The 18167-nt window shown below is 40.9% G+C and overlaps 2 protein-coding genes across 3 annotated transcripts in view; both read right to left on the bottom strand.

Annotated features, from left to right (window-relative positions):
* The window catches only part of cngb1 (cyclic nucleotide gated channel subunit beta 1), a 60577-nt gene extending 47874 nt beyond the window's left edge, over positions 1–12703 (bottom strand). The window contains exons 1-8 of the mRNA XM_033036466.1: positions 12564–12703; positions 9850–9891; positions 8008–8061; positions 6951–7004; positions 6601–6654; positions 5119–5172; positions 3603–3656; positions 2266–2319 (exon numbers count right to left, since the gene is read on the bottom strand). Coding sequence (XP_032892357.1) covers positions 2266–2319; positions 3603–3656; positions 5119–5172; positions 6601–6654; positions 6951–7004; positions 8008–8061; positions 9850–9891; positions 12564–12703 — 506 coding nt within the window. The remainder of the gene's footprint in view (positions 1–2265; positions 2320–3602; positions 3657–5118; positions 5173–6600; positions 6655–6950; positions 7005–8007; positions 8062–9849; positions 9892–12563) is intronic.
* Positions 12704–16646: 3943 nt separating this feature from the next.
* LOC116982716 (skin secretory protein xP2-like) overlaps positions 16647–18167 on the bottom strand; it is a 34985-nt gene continuing 33464 nt past the window's right edge. For both annotated transcript variants that reach the window (XM_033036104.1, XM_033036103.1), the window contains one exon: positions 16647–17836. In XM_033036104.1, coding sequence (XP_032891995.1) covers positions 17796–17836 — 41 coding nt within the window. In that variant the 3' untranslated portion in view covers positions 16647–17795. The remainder of the gene's footprint in view (positions 17837–18167) is intronic.

The raw sequence follows: 18167 nt of genomic DNA on the forward strand, positions 1-18167 counted from the left end.
CCGACGCGAGCGCTGCGAGTTGCTAGGGAACAGCATGAGGCTCGCGAGATGGACTGACATGCAGGTACTGTACCTGCCTTGGATTGTGCAGATGCTGCATTAACCATCTGTTCCAGCTTTTGCACAAAAACACATTGCAAACCTGCACCAATTACACCCTGTACCTTTTACACCTACACCTATTACACCTTTCACTGTCCCCAACTCAATTTTTTGACAGGGAGATTCAAAACCTGTCATCATCGGGCATTTAAAACACAACGCACCATCACAAAGCAATCTATCGAACTATATATATGCTGCTCCACAAAAACAGCTCCCAGAAATTATCAATAAATCCAGAGGTAACGAGCGCAGGAAAATTATAGATGAAAAAGGTTTATGACGGTTGTGGAGGCCAAGTCAATGGAGATTGACAGATTCGTGATTGGTAAGAGTGTCAGGGGTTATGGGGAGAAGGCAGGAGAACGGGTTTACGAAGGAAAGATAGATCAGCCATGATTGAATGGCGGTGTAGACTTGATGTGCCGGCATGGCCTAATTCTGCTCCGAGAACATATCATTCATGTAGCCCTGAGCGTGTAACGTCAATCACTCGCAGGGTTATTCCCACTCAATGCTCTCTCAATTATTTTAAATTATCTTGCAATCTCAATGGATGCCAGATTTTGTCACACAGTTAAACTATCCCCCTTCAGCCACCAACCTTCTCACTCGCCATTCTCTCATGCACACTTTCTCTTATTTCAAACAATAAACTTTATTCATGATAAAAAAATATGTACAAAACAAAAATTGTGCAAAAACTCTTCATACATTCTCAGTGTCTAGACATTCAACAGTTCGTACTCAGTTATGTTCGGACCTATCTTTAAAGAAAACAATCTTACCACTCATATGGTCACCTGGGGTGATATCCCTTCCCTTGTTTGAGGGGTGTCCTGAACAAACTCTGCCAATCAATATCCAGCAGCGAAAGGACCCTCGACGTTTACACTTTCCTCACTGAGCAAAAACATATGCGGAGGCTTCAATCACCGGCTGCGGGAGCTTCAATCGCCCCCGACTACGGATGGTTCAACTGCCCCGACCGCGGGAGAACAAGAAGAGGCAGATTGAACTTTACTGCCTTCCATCACAGTGAGGAATGTGGAATCCACTATGATGGATGTTTATGTTAACTTTTATGTGGTTGTGTGTCTTGTTGCTTTTCACTTAGTATGGCTGTATGGTAACTCAAATTTCACTGTACCTTAATTGGTACATGTGACAATAAACTGACCTTGAAACCTTGCCTTCCAAAGTGTCTCTAGTCTTAAATGGCACTATCGTATGCCTCAACCACCATCCCCGGCAGCACGTTTGAGGCACTCACCACATTCTGTGTAAAAACTCGCCACATATATATCATTTAAACTTTGTCCTTCTCACTTTGAAGCTATGTCGTCTGGTATTGATATTTCCATCCTGCAAATAAGATTCTATTGACCCTATCAATTACTCTTATAATCCCAAATACCTCTATCAGGTCACTCCACAATCTCCGGTGTTCCAGTGAAAACAATGCGTTTTCCAACTCCTCCCTGTAGATAATAACCGTAATCTAGTCATCATTCTGATAAACCTCTTCTGCACCATTTCCAAAGCCTCTATATCCTTGCTGTAATGGGGTGACCAGAACTGCAGGCAATACTCCAAATGCCGCTAAACAAAATTCTATAAAGCTGAATCATGACTTCTTGCCTCTTATAGTCAATGTCCCAACTTATGAAAACAAGCACACCATGTGCCTTCTTTACCTCCTTTTTAGGGAGTTATGGATTTGGACCTCAAGATCCCTCTGTATATCAATGCTGTTAGGAGTTGTGCCATTAATTGTATATCTTCCCCTTACATTCATCATCCCAAAATGACAAACCTGACACTTGCTTGGAATAAACTCCATCTGCCATTTTTCCATAATTTCTGTAGCTGATCTATTTCCCACTGTATACTTTGACAGCCTTCCTCCAAAGCTACAGATTCCATACAGAACTTAAGGTGTGTTGAAAGGAGTCAACCAGAAATTTGGTCCAACATAATTACATTGCAAATATAAATAGCTTCAATTCTATCAGTTCGACCCTCTCTTTTCTCCCTCAACACTTCATGCTTTACACCTGCTAATTAATCTAGTTTATTATTTTAGGACTCCATTTAAGCCCTTTCTTCTCACAACTTTTTCTCTAGCTATATATTCGATAGGAAGTAAGCAGAAGGACTCACGAAATTGGTGGCAGATCTTCATTGCTCAGAGCTTCATCAGTCACCGGTGTTTGCCTGAAGGACAAGAAATGTTGACATCAAACTCATAGAACCCAGTAAATTCTCATAAAACCAGCAAAATAACAGGGACATTTTTCCTCTATTGAAAAAGTATTTTAAGCTATAACTATGAATTAAACAGTGGCCCAAAATGATTAATTTTGAGTTTAAGAAGGAACTGCAGATGCTGGAAAATCGAAGGTACACAAAAAAGCTGGAGAAACTCAGCGGGTGCAGCAGCATCTATGGAGCGAAGGAAATAGGCAACGTTTCGGCCCGAAACGTTGCCTATTTCCTTCGCTCCATAGATGATTAACTTTGGATTGTCTACTGGTCCTGTTCAGAACTGGATGATTTATCGCAATGAGAGGATTCAGTTTCTCCCACCATCTCGATTTACATAGGTTTCTGGAATTATCTGTGAGTTGTGAATTATGAAGAGAAATAATCATGTTTCTTTCAATATGATATAAAACAATTTTGGGTTCCTGGTTATTAATACAAAGATGCTTCTTAAAAAAACTTGTCCATACACCAGAACATTTTTTGTGACATGTTCAATGTTTGTAGAAGAGATTTTGGCAAATGGGAATTCAGTTCAGATGGACCTTCCACCTCACCTCACCTGACAGAAGTCAAAAGCTGCAGAGATACTGGTACCAATATTCAACAGCTACAGGAAGTTGCAAGGGTTGTAAGGATTTTCATAATGGAACAAAAAAACAAAGAGGTGGCCAGCCGAAAAACTAAGCAGACACTTGGCCTCTACAGTCCAGTCTATGTGACAATCTCACTGCCATCCCAATCTTCTAATCTACCTCATTGCAACTTTACACAGTTTTTCACCATATCTTGACATATGTGACAATAATAAACCAATAATAAATGAAATTTGAAACATATGATTATTAAGGGTTTGGACACGCTAGAGGCAGGAAACATGTTCCCGATGTTGGGGGAGTCCAGAACCAGGGGCCACTGTTTAAGAATAAGGGGTAAGCCATTTAGAAAGGAGATGAGGAAACACATTTTCACACAGAGAGTTGAGAGTGTGGAATTCTCTGCCTCAGAGGGCTGTGGAGGGCAGTTCTCTGTATACTTTCAAGAGAGAGCTAGATAGGGCTCTTAAAGATAGCGAAGTCAGGAGATATGGGGAGAAGGCAGGAACGGGGTACTGATTGGGGATGATTACATTGAATGGCGGTGCTGGCTCGAAGGGCCGAATGGCCTACTCCTGCATCTATTGTCTATTGTCTATTGTCTATACCAATATCCCTGGAAGAAACTGAAGCACTTACTCCACAATCGGGTGATCCTCATTTTCCTTGGTTCCTTCATCCAACAGGATTGGCCTAACAGATAAAAGGTATAAAACTGAGTAGCAATGCTATGCCAGGTTCTATGAATATAGACATGACCAAAATTGGAAATTCCCCACACAGAAGTATAGTTGACCTGCGTTCCAAATTATTTTAATTGATTTGGGGTAATATACCGACATGGATAGAGGATTAATTCATGGAAAGAAGATAGAGTGCAGTAATTGCAAGTCCTTTCAGGTTGACAAGTTGCATCAAAGACAAATCCTCGGATCTCAATAATTTACAATCCTTATTAATGACAGATAAATGGGCTGATTTTATTGTATACAAAACTGCAGGCAAGACAAGGTTAGGTTTGAAAGTAAACCATGAGGCAGTCACAAAGAGTTGTAGTCATACAGCATGGAAACAGGCCCATCGGCCCAATTTGTCCATACTGACCAAGATGCCCCAGCTATACTAATCCCATCTGCCCGCGTTTGGCCCATATTCCTCTAAACTTTTCCAATCCATGTATCTGCCCAAATGTGTTTTATTTTTTTTTATTTTTATTTATTTTTTTTATTTATTTATTAGAAGTAGACATATTATAAAATGTAGTTACATATTATAGTAAAAAAAAAAAAACTTTTCATATACATCAGTCATACATTATTAAAATTTTCCATTATCAATTACTTCTGCTTCTAGTATTTTTATTTTTTATAGAAAGCGAGAAAAAGAGAGGGTAGAAAGTTACAAATAAAAAAGAAAGCAAAAAAAAAACAAAAAACAACACAACAGAAAAACAAGGGAGGTGGAATGGGTTACCTGTAATACATCAATGGAGATAGCAAATGTGTTTTAAATAGGTAAAATTGTGTTTTAAAATTTGTTGTTATAGCATCCACCTCAACTACTTCCTCTGGCAGTTACTTCCATATACCCACCACCCTCAGTGTGGAGAAAAGTTGCCCATCAGGTTCCTATTAAATCTTTCCCCTCTCACCTTAAACCTACATCCTCTGGTTCTTGATTCCCCTTCTCTGGGTAAACGTCTCTGTACATTCATTCTGTCTATTCACCGCGTTATCTTGCACTCTACAAGATCACCCCTCATGCACTCCCACATTCACATGCTGCCAGCCTCCCCTTTGTCCTGCCATTATCAGGCTTCTGAACAGTCCTTTCATAAGCTAGGAAACTGTTTGATAAATCTCTACCCCATTGAGGACATTGGACTTTGTCTAAGAAATTGATGCGCTACAATGTGCTACAATCCTGAGAACTATTCTGCTCCCTGTATCTTTCACCTTGCCCTATCTTTTGAACTGAGAGTGTCTATGTATGGTATATCTGATCTGTTGGGATTGCATGCAAAACAAAGCTTTTCAAACTACCCCAGTACATGTCACAATAATGAATCTAAACCTAACCCCTCTTCCTCACTGCCTTGCCATACATTAGGGATGGGCTTCATTCCCTCCTAACAGAAGGAAGATGACAGACTCACTCCACGGCTGCAGGATCCTCATTCCCTTCGGCTTCTTCACACACATTTTCCGGTCTGAATAAGACAAAAACAAATTACCAGCCATTGATCACTGTGGACTCCCGTGAGTGAGGGAAATGTTCAATTTGGCTTCTGTACCAACAAGGATAAGGATGTGGAAGAGTTTAATGACCAAAGCACAGTCAGCACAGTTGAAACAAAAAGTGAGTATGCTTCAAACACGGACAGCAACTGTTGACGGAGTCAATGTTTCAGGTGATCTTTCACATTGATTGATGGTTGACCCTTGTCTCAGTTATTGCCGCCATCTCATGTTCCTTTGAAATGCTTGTGTTTACAACTCACAAATCTATTAACTACACTTGCAATCATGCAATCTAAACCTCATTTGGATATTTTCATAATTTAGGCGCATCCTAATTCAACATTATTTCTAACACTCCCCTTTACACTTTCCTCCTATTTAGTTAAGTGTCCATGTTGGTACCTAATGCCCTGCAAAATTAGTTTAAACTTTCCCAAATAGTATTAACAAGAGATATTGGTCGCAGCTCAGTTCAGATGCAGTTCATCAACTTGATCAGCACACCTCTTTCATTAAACTCTCTGCAGGGCCCAGGAATCCAAATTTAGCCACCTGTTCATTTTTAGGATGGGGGACTTTTTTTCAAGACCAATATTTATTAACCAACTCTCATTGCCTTCCAAAAGGTTTGGTAATCCATCTTCTTGAACTGCTGTAGTCTTTCTGATGAAGTTACTTCCACAATGCTATTGAGCAGACAGGTCCAAGATTTGGATGAGGCTGCAATGAACTGTAAACGCTGGTGACAGGATCTTAACGCTCGTCCTTTCTCCATTGTTGGTCCCAACATGGACCATGACTTCTGGCTATTGTCATTTCCACCACAGAATTCTGGCACCACTGACATGAGTTATCATGTAATTCGCACATTAGTGGCAGCACACTGTCACTCTATCCCCATGACAGTGAATCTGCCTGAAGTCCTGCCCTTGACTGTACCCAGTCTTATTCCTTATTTGAGTGTATTTGCCAATACAGCAACAATCTTATAAAGTGCTCCTCACAATCTTTTTGGGCTGGATCCAAATTGATGAGAATTGCCACATAGGTTAGTTTAGTAACTGCCTGTTATTATCATCCTCAGAGAGATCATAACTTATGGATAATGTGCCAGAACATTTCCATCCTGGTGCTCCCTACAATATCTCATTAAAAGAACAGATCTACCAGATATGGTAGATAAATGGAATTAGGATCATACTGAATGACTGTTGCTAAAAAACAATCTGCAATCTTATTTTTCCTTCTGACTGGCATCCTTTCTTCTTGGTATATTCATGTTGCCTTTATTCTCCACTCCTGATCTTTAATCCCACTACCTCCAACATTCATTTTACAGCTCTGCTGCCCTATCAGTCGCTCAACCCCCCTCAATAAAACGAATGTGAATGACTCACTCTGCTGCTGGTGTATCCTCACAGCTGTCGGTTTCTTCACACATCTGCACCGGTCTAATAGATAGAGCAAAGAGAAATAAACAGCTGCAGAGCACAAGGGACAAAAAGCTGTGGGGGTTGGGAGTGGTGCCTCTTGTTGGGAATTTCAGCTGCCTGATCCTGGTAAAATGTCCACAGCCAAATGGAAACAGCACTAAATGTTATGCCAATAGTGGGTGTGCCCCAGTTGGTAGGGGATTTGGGAATTGTTTGTGACCATTATGTGGATAATATGTAGTAATTATCACATCCTTCTTCCCCCAGCTCTTCTCCCCATCACCTCTCCCTGGGAAGGAAGGGTGAGAACTTACCCTGTCAATTGCAGTTCTTCATCGCTTTCGATTTCCTCACACAGCAAAAGTGGGCTGATGGTTAAATAATGCAAGCAATAAGTAGAAGCAGTAAAATGTAGAAATAAGGAACTACAGATGCTGGTTTAATAAAAAAAAAGACACAAAGTTATAGAGTAACTCAGCTTGTCAGGCAGCATCTCTGGAGAACATGAATAGGTAACGTTTCACATCAGGACCCTTTTTCAGACTGAATGTGGGGGTCGGGGGGGGGGGGGAGGGGAGAAAGCTGGAAGAGAGGAGGGGCTGGACAAAGCTTGGCAGGTAATAGATGGATGAGGCCCCAGATCGAATAAGGATAGACTTTCCCGGTCCTCACCTTTCAGAACTATGGGACATAGAGAGTACAATTACAGAACACAGAGAGCACAACTATGCGATACAGGAGACGTGAGTGAAGGATCCATCTATGACAGCAGGAGGGAAAGCCATGTTTACCAAAAAAGAGAACGTCTCGGATGTCCTAGAATGGAAAGCCTCATCTTCGGAGAAAAGATGCGGTGGAGACAGAGAAATGGAGAGTAGCAGCAGGTTGCCTGCTTGGCTAATCCTGCACAAGTGTGCACATGGCCAATAGACTCTGCATTCAAGGAGCTGTTGTCTATGTCATTGTGCAGACACAAACAAACTACTGTGAGTAGTAATGACGGAAACTTCATCTGCCCAACAAATTGATGCAAACAAACATGAAGACACAACGGTTTCGAAACTGCACTTGGGGCCCCATTCTGTGTTAACTGAGTTACACTAAAAGTTTTTTGGAGCAGAATGTAGAAATGTTAATGTTAATATTTCTGGCATTTTGCAATGTGATTAAACTGTGCAGTGGAGCAGCTGCGTCAGGGCATTCCAAGGGGTTTACAATGAATGAAGCATTGTCGAAGTGTTTTAATCTGGGAAAAGCAGCAGGAAATTCATCTCTAAAATGTTTGTTTCTCATTTCATTCGAACTATTAAATGGATTCTATGTCATCTCATTGTTGAATTTGTTCAGATACATTGGACGTGAGGAACTTACTTTTCATTGGGTGGATCCTCACTCCTCCCTGTTTCCTCACACACTTGCACAGGTCTGTCAGACAAAGTAAGACACGGTAAAATCAATAGTTCATTGCATTTATCAGGTAATTTGCAATATCCCTCGGCTATGGATGAGATAGTATCTACTGTTAGCTAATTTTATATGATCTCAAGTTGCGCATCTTTTATTCCAGTGACATGGATTATTTCAGCAGAGCTAGTTGAACTAGTTTCAGAGTGTCAGCCCAGCTCAATGGCTCCATTCATCAAGTTATGGGTTTAAGACCCACTCCCAAGATTTGAGTGTACAATTTACATTTCCACTTCACTGCAGTACTTCAAGTATGTTGGGTTGTTGGAGGTGCCTTCCCTCGGATGTTAAACTGAGTTATAAATCATCTATTTGGGTGAATGTTAAAGATCTCATAACATTATTTGAATAGTCACAATATTCTTATCAAGCTTCCTCTCTCTATCAACAGGGGTGCACTGTTTTTCATCTCATTGTGCTCTTGGTTTAGGATGGTTTGCTATATTTATTTAGATGGAACAGACGTGATATTTTACATCATCCCCCGTAATTCACTAAGTGTTAAGTCCATGATGTGACACTGCAAAACTGCAACATTTTCTTGATCAGAATACTTAGCTATGAGAAGGGCATAATATAGAAGGAACATAGAAGGAAGCCAGTTCCTGGAGATCTAACCCATTTGCCCACTCCTCCTCTCCTCAGTTATCACATGAATTGAGTTTTTTAATAAACTAGTTGGGTTTATCTCACATCTGTCCATAATTCTTCATTCCCGGAGGTGGTCTCAGAGCACTCCACAGTCAATGAGTTAATTCTTAAAAGACAGGAATTATCACAACCAATTTACATATATCAAAATCTCACAAGAAATTAGAGAAATTATCCAATAAATCGAATTTTAAAATGTTTGTTGCTGCATAATAATTAGTCAGGGTTTTACGAGAAGTGTCCTGGCCTAATACCAAGGGATCTTTTACATTTGCAGGTGGGTCTTAGTGTACTGTGTCACTACAAATACAGTGGAGAGGAATGTGTCAGGAGAGGATTAAATGGAGCAGGATATAAGCAGGGTATCTGTTGGTTTATTACACTGGTGCAGCAGTAAAGTTGCTGCCTTACAGCGTCAGAGACTCGAATTCGATCCTGACTATCGGTGCTGTCTGTATGGAGTTTGCACATTCGCCCTGTAACTGCATGGGTTTTCTCCGGTTTCCTCCCACATTCCAAAGACATACGGTTTGTAGGTTAATTGATATCTGTAATTTGTTGCTAACGTGCAGGATAGAACTAATGTACAGATGACCGTTGGTCAGTGCGGACACAGAGAGTCAAAAGGCCTATTTCCTCGCTGTATCTGTAAACTAAACTAAATTAATCCCCAGAACCTAGAGTGATCATCAATTATTAATATAAATTCAACAAGAACATTAAACATGTGTGGGTAATGGTATTCATTAATCTACTGGATTGTTGTAAAAACCACATTTAGTTCTTCTCTACTATTTTTAAAGGAAGAGAATTGTCAGCCACTGCTTATGGTGGCCTACACAGGCCAAAATCAATCTTGCTCTTAACTTCCTGCTAAAATAGCAGTGGTCACAGGCTCGGTTGGTGGTGACAAGGGAGGCTTGTCCAGCTGCTGTAGTGAACCATGTAGAGGGTGTACTCCACAGCATGCCCAATGGCTATTCCTGGACAACATTACTGGCTTGAGAGGATGAGTGAGTGTCTCTTGTGCCTACATTCCACTGTGACTGACCTGTATAAAGTCATTTCCCTGTTTTGGCACCACTCATGAACACTTACTCTGCATCACCTTCTGGTTCCTCTGTGATATTCCACAGCTGGCTGCACAAATACAAACTCCATTTTATAATACAATTGATATTAGACAGACACAAGCAGAAACAACTTAAACATCGTATTCCCTTCATTTAATGTAAACAATTGTTCCAAGAATAAGCAAGGAATGGAATTACAAATTAATTTCCAAGTTGACTGTTAACATATGTAACTTCTGTTGCTTAGCAAGCTGAGGAAAATTTTACAAAGAAAAAATCCCTGACTTTCAAACACGGGCCATAATCATTGAATTTTCCAGGAAAAGGTTCAGTTACACTGCTGTACACAGCAAGCCACGGCCTGGACTCTGTTCTGGATGTGACTGAAGTTCCAATGGCCACAGACCATTGTAAATGGCAATCCTTAGAGCCACATATGGAGACATTGCAGATGCCCAGACTCATTGCCCACTGTCTAAAATTCTTGACATGACACCCACAATTGGTCCAGGTAGTGACGTCCTCTAGCGTCACCTTCACAAACAAAACCTTCCACATGAAACCCACATTAATTACCAAAGTGACATATTATTACGATTGATTAATAACTTGCTTTCTCTAACGTTCTATTGCACTTTATTTCACACCCTTTCTCACGATAACTCTGGCCCTATCTGTGACAGTAATGATAATTATATAACAAGGAAGAGAACAGCTCAAGGAAACATTGGTTCCTTAGAGGATGAGACTCCGGAATTGATAATGGAAAATAGAGGAATGACAAAGATACAAAATATTTATTTTTGATTCTGTATATTTTAATCTATGGGCTAATGAGGGGGAGGAACTTAAAACAGTCTTTATTACCAGGCAAAAAGTACTGAGCAAACTAATGGGGTTAAAGTGTCAAGTCCTGCACTTGGCCTGCATCTTAGGGTCTTAAAGTAAGTAAAAATTAGCAAATGTGATGGAGACGGTGAGATCTAGAAACGGTAGGGAGATGTCGGAGAAGTCCAAGTGAATTGGAGTGCAGGATGGAAATTAGTCATGAAGTTGATGAAGTTAATGAGTTCTGCATGGGTGCAGGAGGTAGTATCAACGCACGCGTCAATGTGGCAGAGATAGAGTTAGAGGATAGGGCCAGTGTACGCCTGGAACAGTGATTGTTCAACGTACCCTACAAAGAAGCAGGCATAGCTGGGGCCCATGCGAGTTCCCATAGCTACGCCTTGGATTTGGAGGAAGTGGGAAGAGTCGAAGGAGAAGTTGTTGAAGGTAAGGACCAGCTCTGCTAGGCGGAGGAGAGTATTAGTAGACGGAAATTGGCTGGTTCTGCAGTCGAGGAGGGCTTTATGACCTTCCTGGTGAGGGATGGAGGTGTAGTGACTGGACATCCATAGTAAAGATGAGGGAGTGGTGGCCTGGAAAACGGAAGTCATTGAAGAGATGAGGAGCGTGTGAAGTGTCTTAGACATAGGTAGGGAGGGATTGTACCAGGGAAGATAGGATGGAGTGAAAGTATGTGGAAATGTATTTGGTGGGACATGGTACATGCACACTAAAACACATATACATGTACACTAAACTGAAAGGTACATGGAGAGGAAAGGTTTAGAGGGATCTGGGCCAAACACGGGCAAATAGGACCAGCCTAGATGGGGCATGTCGATCGGCATGGGAAGTTGGGCTGAAGTCCAAGAAAGCTGTGCTTGAGGCAATAAATCAGCCAAGGTATTTTTTAATGACAGAGCTGACACAATGGACCAAATGGTGCTTCTGTATCTAATATTTACAGGATGCTTTCTCATCTCCGATACTTTCTCTCTTTGATTGCCAAAAAGGTAGGAGTGAGGGGAGAAACAAAGAAACTAAGGTAATAAGTACTAGAAAAGTGCATTCAATCCCTCAGTTCAAACTGTGTGTGCTCTATCCCTTAATTCAACACTGAAATTATAACCAGAACAGAAAGTCGGAAGCAAAGCAATGCAACTTCTTGCTGCTCCTGCCTTTTCTTATAATGCAGAGACCAGTATCCTCTCAACCTAACTGCCTGACAGAATGGGTCAATCAGGACCTTGAGACCATGCTCTGGTGCTTTGTGTCCTCTAATCTGATGATTTGGAATGAACATCTATTCTGGGCAGAATATGCCCACAACACCCTCCAGAGATCCTCCACTGGCATGACTCCCCTCGAATGTCAGCACGGCTTCCAACCTCCACTCTTTCCTGAGCAGGGATAGGAAGTGAGGGTCCCTACTGCCCAGATTTTCATCCGTTGCTGCTGGCAGATTTTGGAGAAAGGCCCAGCCTTTCCTCCTGCACACTGCCTCCCGGGATCATTGCCAGTCCAACCATCAGTGCCGCCCAGCTCCGCTGTTCTGGCTGGGTCAAGACTCTCTCTCCGAAAGATCTTCCATTTCGCGTTGAATCTTTGTATTCTTGTTTATCAGGATTTTAGTGGAAGCCTGTTTGAGTTTAACTGACCTATTTCTTCTCTCTGTTGGGTTACACATCTCTTGATATTGTTACAATGGACATTCTCTGCCAACATTTGAAAGAGACTATAGGGCTTTTAAAGTCCTCATGCTTTGGCCTGTGAGTTGCAATTAATTTTAAACTAAAGACTCAATGAGATGTGAATTTTGATCATAGCCTATTCTACCGTCGCACTTTTAGCAATGCAGTGGGATTTAAGTAGTGGTAAGACTTTATAAAAAAAATAGATACAGTACAGTACCTTGAACTCAGCGGTGTCACTTCAATTCTTATGGCTGGTTTTGTGAGTTGCACCTGGGCCTCACACTCACTGGTTTGAGTTTCAGCATCATGGTACTGTGTCTCATCATCCCAATCAGAATCAACATCTTCCAACACCATCTCCTTTGGAGCTGGAAAAATAAAACTTACTATCATGACCATGCAGAGACTTCAACATCCCGGGATCTAATTGAGATTACATACAGTATTGCAGGTAAAAGCAATGAGATTAGATGTTGGAATAAACATTATATAGACTGGTTGACATTACATATTATGCAGAGATTAATTAAGGTTACATATTACAGAGACCAACAGGTGAAACCCATTACCAATACAGAGAAGGAGATGTCCCTGATTATAAAGGCACATGTCAAGGATAACCTCAAATCATGTCACAGCGGGAGACTATTTGGCCCATTTTAGCTGTGCTGGCCCTTTAAAATATTCATGCTCACGCTTGGATTGTCACACTTTGCTCTTAACCCTGAAAGTTCTTCATCTTTGAAAGTTACTCCTAATCCCTTATAAAGTTATTTATTACATCAGCTTGCTCCACCCTTTCAGGTAGAGAGTCATAGATCTCAACAATTCCAAGTGAAAACAAATTCTTGAAACAACATCCTCCTTTAGCCGACATTATTTAAACCTGTGATCCATGGCTGTTAACCAACCAGAGACAATGCTTTGTCTATGTCCTGCAAATTATGTTTTCTAATCTCTCTTTATACTAATGTCTCTCCCCTTAACAACAGTGATAGACATTTTTAACAGCTTTTCCTATCATCCTTTTTGATATTTGGACTTAGTTATCTACCTGAGATCTCACCCCAATTATTTATTTCACTCCTTCTTTCTATTTTTATGCCCCAAGTTATAATAATGATGTGTGTTTTTAAACCACATTTGCCCTGATTTGAGTACTAGCTCTCCCTCATCATCTAGCCAGCCTTTTCACAGTGATCCTCTGAAAGTGCATTACTTCTTCCTACATCCTTCTCCAGTCTGTTTCTCCATGCTATTTATTTTTTTTGAAATCTACAATTATCTTTATCTAATGCATATTATCTGCAAACATCATGTTGTTGCTCCCTACATTGGAATCTGGGTTACCTCCAAAAATTAAGAGAATAATGTACCCAAAGCAGACCCTGGGTAACAGTTGAGAAAACATCCAACCATCACCATGCTCTCTGATTGAGTCACTCAACCAATTCTGCTAATTCTGCCACAGTCCCTTAATTTTAGGGACTTCTGTCTTATTAACAAACCTTATGTGTGGTACTTTGAGAAATTCCTTCTGAAAGTTTCCATTTACATTTACTCTATTAACTTAGTCAATTTTATCTGTTACATCATCAAATTATTCAATCAAACTGAGCTCACATGATTTGCTTTAATTGATGATGGATTTTCTGAACTATGTTGGTTTATCATATTATAGATTATTAATTATTGATCTATTATATTATGGATTGGGTTTATATTACGGATAAGGTTTATTATATTGCGGATTAAATAACTTCTCATCAGCAATATTCGGTAGTCAGTCTTTTACTTACCGATAATTCATTTTTCAGGATCTGGGATTCATTAGCAACGGCAACCCATTGTTAACTGGCCTTTCCCTTACTGGTTTGAATACTTGAATACTTGACTTTATTGTCACGTGTGACAAGTCGCAGTGAAATTCTTTGCTTGAATACCCAAGGTATGCAAATAGTCACCCTTAAAGGACACTTACAAAGTTACAAAGTTACAAAGTACCCCCGCACCAGGTCCCCCTTTGTTCTACCCCCCTCCCCTTCTCATGGCGGTTCCCCCACACCAGGTCCTCCATTGCCCTTTGTTCTTCTCCCTCCCACATTGCAGTCCCCACCACCCCGGGTCCCCATTATTCTTCCCCCTTGTTGGGCCATTTCGGAGGACTCAAAAATGTTAACCACATTAGTGGGTTTGGAGTCACATCATAAGCTAGACTGGGAAAGGATGGCCATTTCCTACCCCTGTAAGACATTAGTTAACCGGCTAGGTGTTATACAACAATCCAGTAATTTTGTAGAAATCTTTACTGATGATCCTTTAACATTAATTCCATATTATTAATTAATTATTAATTAAAATTCTTCATCTGCCATGGTAGGATTTAATGTGGAATTCTGAATCCAGCCTGCTTCTTCCTGCTTTATTCCTCACTTCATTCCTGAATATTGGTTTAATATTAATAATCTTCAGCATTTTAGCTAAACTACAAAGTTCAGTGAGAATTGGAAGATCATGACCAATGTGCCTCTTACTATTTCTCCTTCTTTCAGTTGTCTTTTACCAATGGGTTTAGTGATAATAGTAATACTATTCTTATTAGGTCTTCTCTGCCCAACAACATCCCAAATATAATCTCTCTCTTCTTTTACAGTAACCTTCACATTATTTACTTCCTTTGTGAGGATTCAAGTAATGGTTTGTGATCTTGCGATCACCCAGCAATTACATTTTCTGTTGCAACATAGCAACCAAATTTCCACAGTGCTACTCCTCACAATCAACCACATAATAATGTCATCATTGCTTTAATCTCAACTTGGGGAATTTAAATTCAAGCAATTAACTGAATTTGGAATGAAAAGCTTTTGGTGTTTTATGCCCAGAAAGAAGTGCTAAAAATTCACTTGCATGATTCCCGACAAACACTGAATTTATTGTGTAGGAAGGAAACGCAGATGCTGGTTTAAACAGAAGATAGACACAAAATGCTGAGTTATGCCCCTGTCCCAGTTAGGAAACTTGAACGGAAACCTCTGGAGACTTTGCGCCCCACCCAAGGTTTCTGTGCGGTTCCCGGGGGTTTTTGTCAGTCTTCCTACCTGCTTCCACTACCTGCAACCTCTGGCAACCACCTGCAACCTCCGGGAACCGCACGGAAACCTTGGGTGGGGCGCAAAGTCTCCAGAGGTTTCCATTCAGGTTTCTTAAGTGGGACAGGAGCATAACGCAGCAGGACAGGCAGCTTCTCTTGAGAGAAGGAATGGGTGACGTTTCGGATCAAGATCATTTAGTGCAGCTTTGAACACATTGCTGTGCAGAAATGAGAAAACAGCATCAGTGCTTAAAGGCTCATTCCCATGGCCGCCACATAGCAGCAGCATTTATTATGGCAGCTGGGGAAAGGGATGGATAGAGAGAAATAACAAAATCCAGATCATTGAGATACCAGCCAGGATGAAAGTCCTGTATGTGGATATCAGGAGACCCCAGCATGTGATTGTGCTAGTGCATTTACCATGATGTTGCCTGCATAGGGGAATTTCAGTTATAAGGAGAGTTGAATAGGCTGGATTTACCTTTCCTTGAGCAGAAGAGGTAGCTGATTAAGTTATATAAACTTATAAGAGGGAAAAAAGGGTAGACAGTAACAATCTGTTTCTTCTAGGAAAGGAGTCTAAAATATGAGGTGCAGGTATAAAATGGGAGATAGTTTAGAGGGAATATTTTCAGGCAGAGAGTGATTGGAATCTGTGGAGGTGTAGGTCAGGTACACTCAACATTTAAGAATCTAGACAAGTACTTGAATCACCAAGGCATTAAAGGTAAAGGACCAAATGTGGATTACTGTTGTAATATTACTGTTGTAATGCAAGTACAATAGTTGGCAAGAAGACTGGACCAAAGAGCCTATTTGCGTGCTGTCCAACTCTCTGACTTTATGTTCGACCCTAGAACCCATCATAAGAAGAGGCAGCAGCAAGTGGTCACAGTAGTCTCCTCCTACAAATCAGCAATGTACAAATGTATGTTGCAATCTCAAGATTTGACAGTGTGAACTGCATGTCAGTATTTACATCTGCCACAAGGAATGACTGAAAGGTAAGTGTCATTTTATCCACAGTTCTGAGGTCCTAAGTGAGACCCCACTTGTACTTGAATTATCGAGGTATAGATTGTTGCAGCAAGTCAGTGGAGTAATAATTGTGATGTATACAGGATAATTGAGTGTTGTATATGCATGAAGTATATGCACACGATAAGTGTAGATGGAGAGAGTTGAATAAACAAAATACACGCATTTTAGCAGTTCACATCTCTTGGTGTTTTATTATATTCCTGGTGCTACATGAGACTTGGAGTCAGAGCCCACGCATGATACAAATTGTAAACAATTTTGTCAGGAACAGATCTTGCACTAAGCAAAACAAACAGCAGACATCCAGTCAAATCTGAACACCCTCTGCCAGATGACAACATTGGTATCCTCAGTGAAAGTTTGAAGTAGTGGTAGCACTGATGGTGCTGGTAGGTGTGAGCACAGGAGTGAAAATCAGCCCAATCCTGAATTAGAAGGATGGGCTGATTTGAGAGCATCCTTAACGAGTACTTGACGCACGGCTCAAGAGCGAAGTTACACAGAAACAGTGTGACCAGATGAGTGACTAATGGTGTGCATCAGGAAAGAAAATTCTCAGCTGTACCACCAGTGTAGGAATTGCATTGAAAAGAGTATTGCAGTTAATTTAATGAGTCAGAGGGTATGGCCATTAAACTTAGCAGCCACCAGAACTACATGAAATATGTGATCTCTGCTTATCTGATGGATGTGTCAGGGGTCCGCACTATCCAATAGACGTCCTCCAGACTGTGGGAGTCACACCGTCTAACAGATGTTCCTCAGAATATGAGTGTCAAACTGTCCTAAATATCCCTCAAACCGAGGTGACACTGTCTGATAGATGTCTCCCAGACTGAGGATCACTGCAATGGATGTCTCTGTCTGAGGGTAACACACTGTCTGGTAGACATCTCTCAGACTATGGATCACACTGCCGGATAGACATCCCTCAGACTGGGGATCACACATTCTGATACATGTCTCTCAGACTAAAAAAGCAAAATGTCACACTGACTTGTTTAAATTGAATTATTTACATGGGTTTTGAATCCTTTTCAATAAAACTCAGCTAAGTGTGTAGAAAAAGTGAGTGCAGCCAGAAGTAGCCTAACTAACTGGGCGAATATCACATGAAAGCAGCAGTATCTGCTGAAGATTTGTCCTCCACTGGTCCATGTTACTCCTGCGAGTGCCCCCAGATTGAGTGAGTTTCTGCCCTCCAAGAAACATCTCATTCTCTGATGAATGTGGCCTTCAGCTCCCAGTGATGGAGATGGAGTGTTTACAGGCAGGACTTGATCTCTAGACACTGATATCTTTCCAAAGTCTTCATTTTCCATTTGTTTCAGAGACGAGAACGAGCTTCCCTCCTGAAACAAAGGAGAAGACGATATAATTAGGGAAAACATCAAAACACTACCTGCCTCCAGGGGCAATTTGCCTCTACTTTGACTATTCATCTCCCTGCACCCAAGCTATCCCCAGCTGTCTCTGTTCCCACCAACAAATTTATTTTAACACTAGATATAGGTGAAAAGGTGCCAATGTGTGGTAACCAAATAGTTACTCAAATTTGCAGTCAAGTTCAGAATTACTGTAAGTGTTTTTAGGTAAAGGTTAGTACAAGATGGGTGGAGAGTAAAGTCCTTAACTATGTCCCCTTAAGTTCCCTTTTAAACTAAGATGTTAAACTCCATTTTA

Source organism: Amblyraja radiata, chromosome 17, assembly GCF_010909765.2.
Source record: "Amblyraja radiata isolate CabotCenter1 chromosome 17, sAmbRad1.1.pri, whole genome shotgun sequence".
NCBI lineage: Eukaryota > Metazoa > Chordata > Chondrichthyes > Rajiformes > Rajidae > Amblyraja > Amblyraja radiata.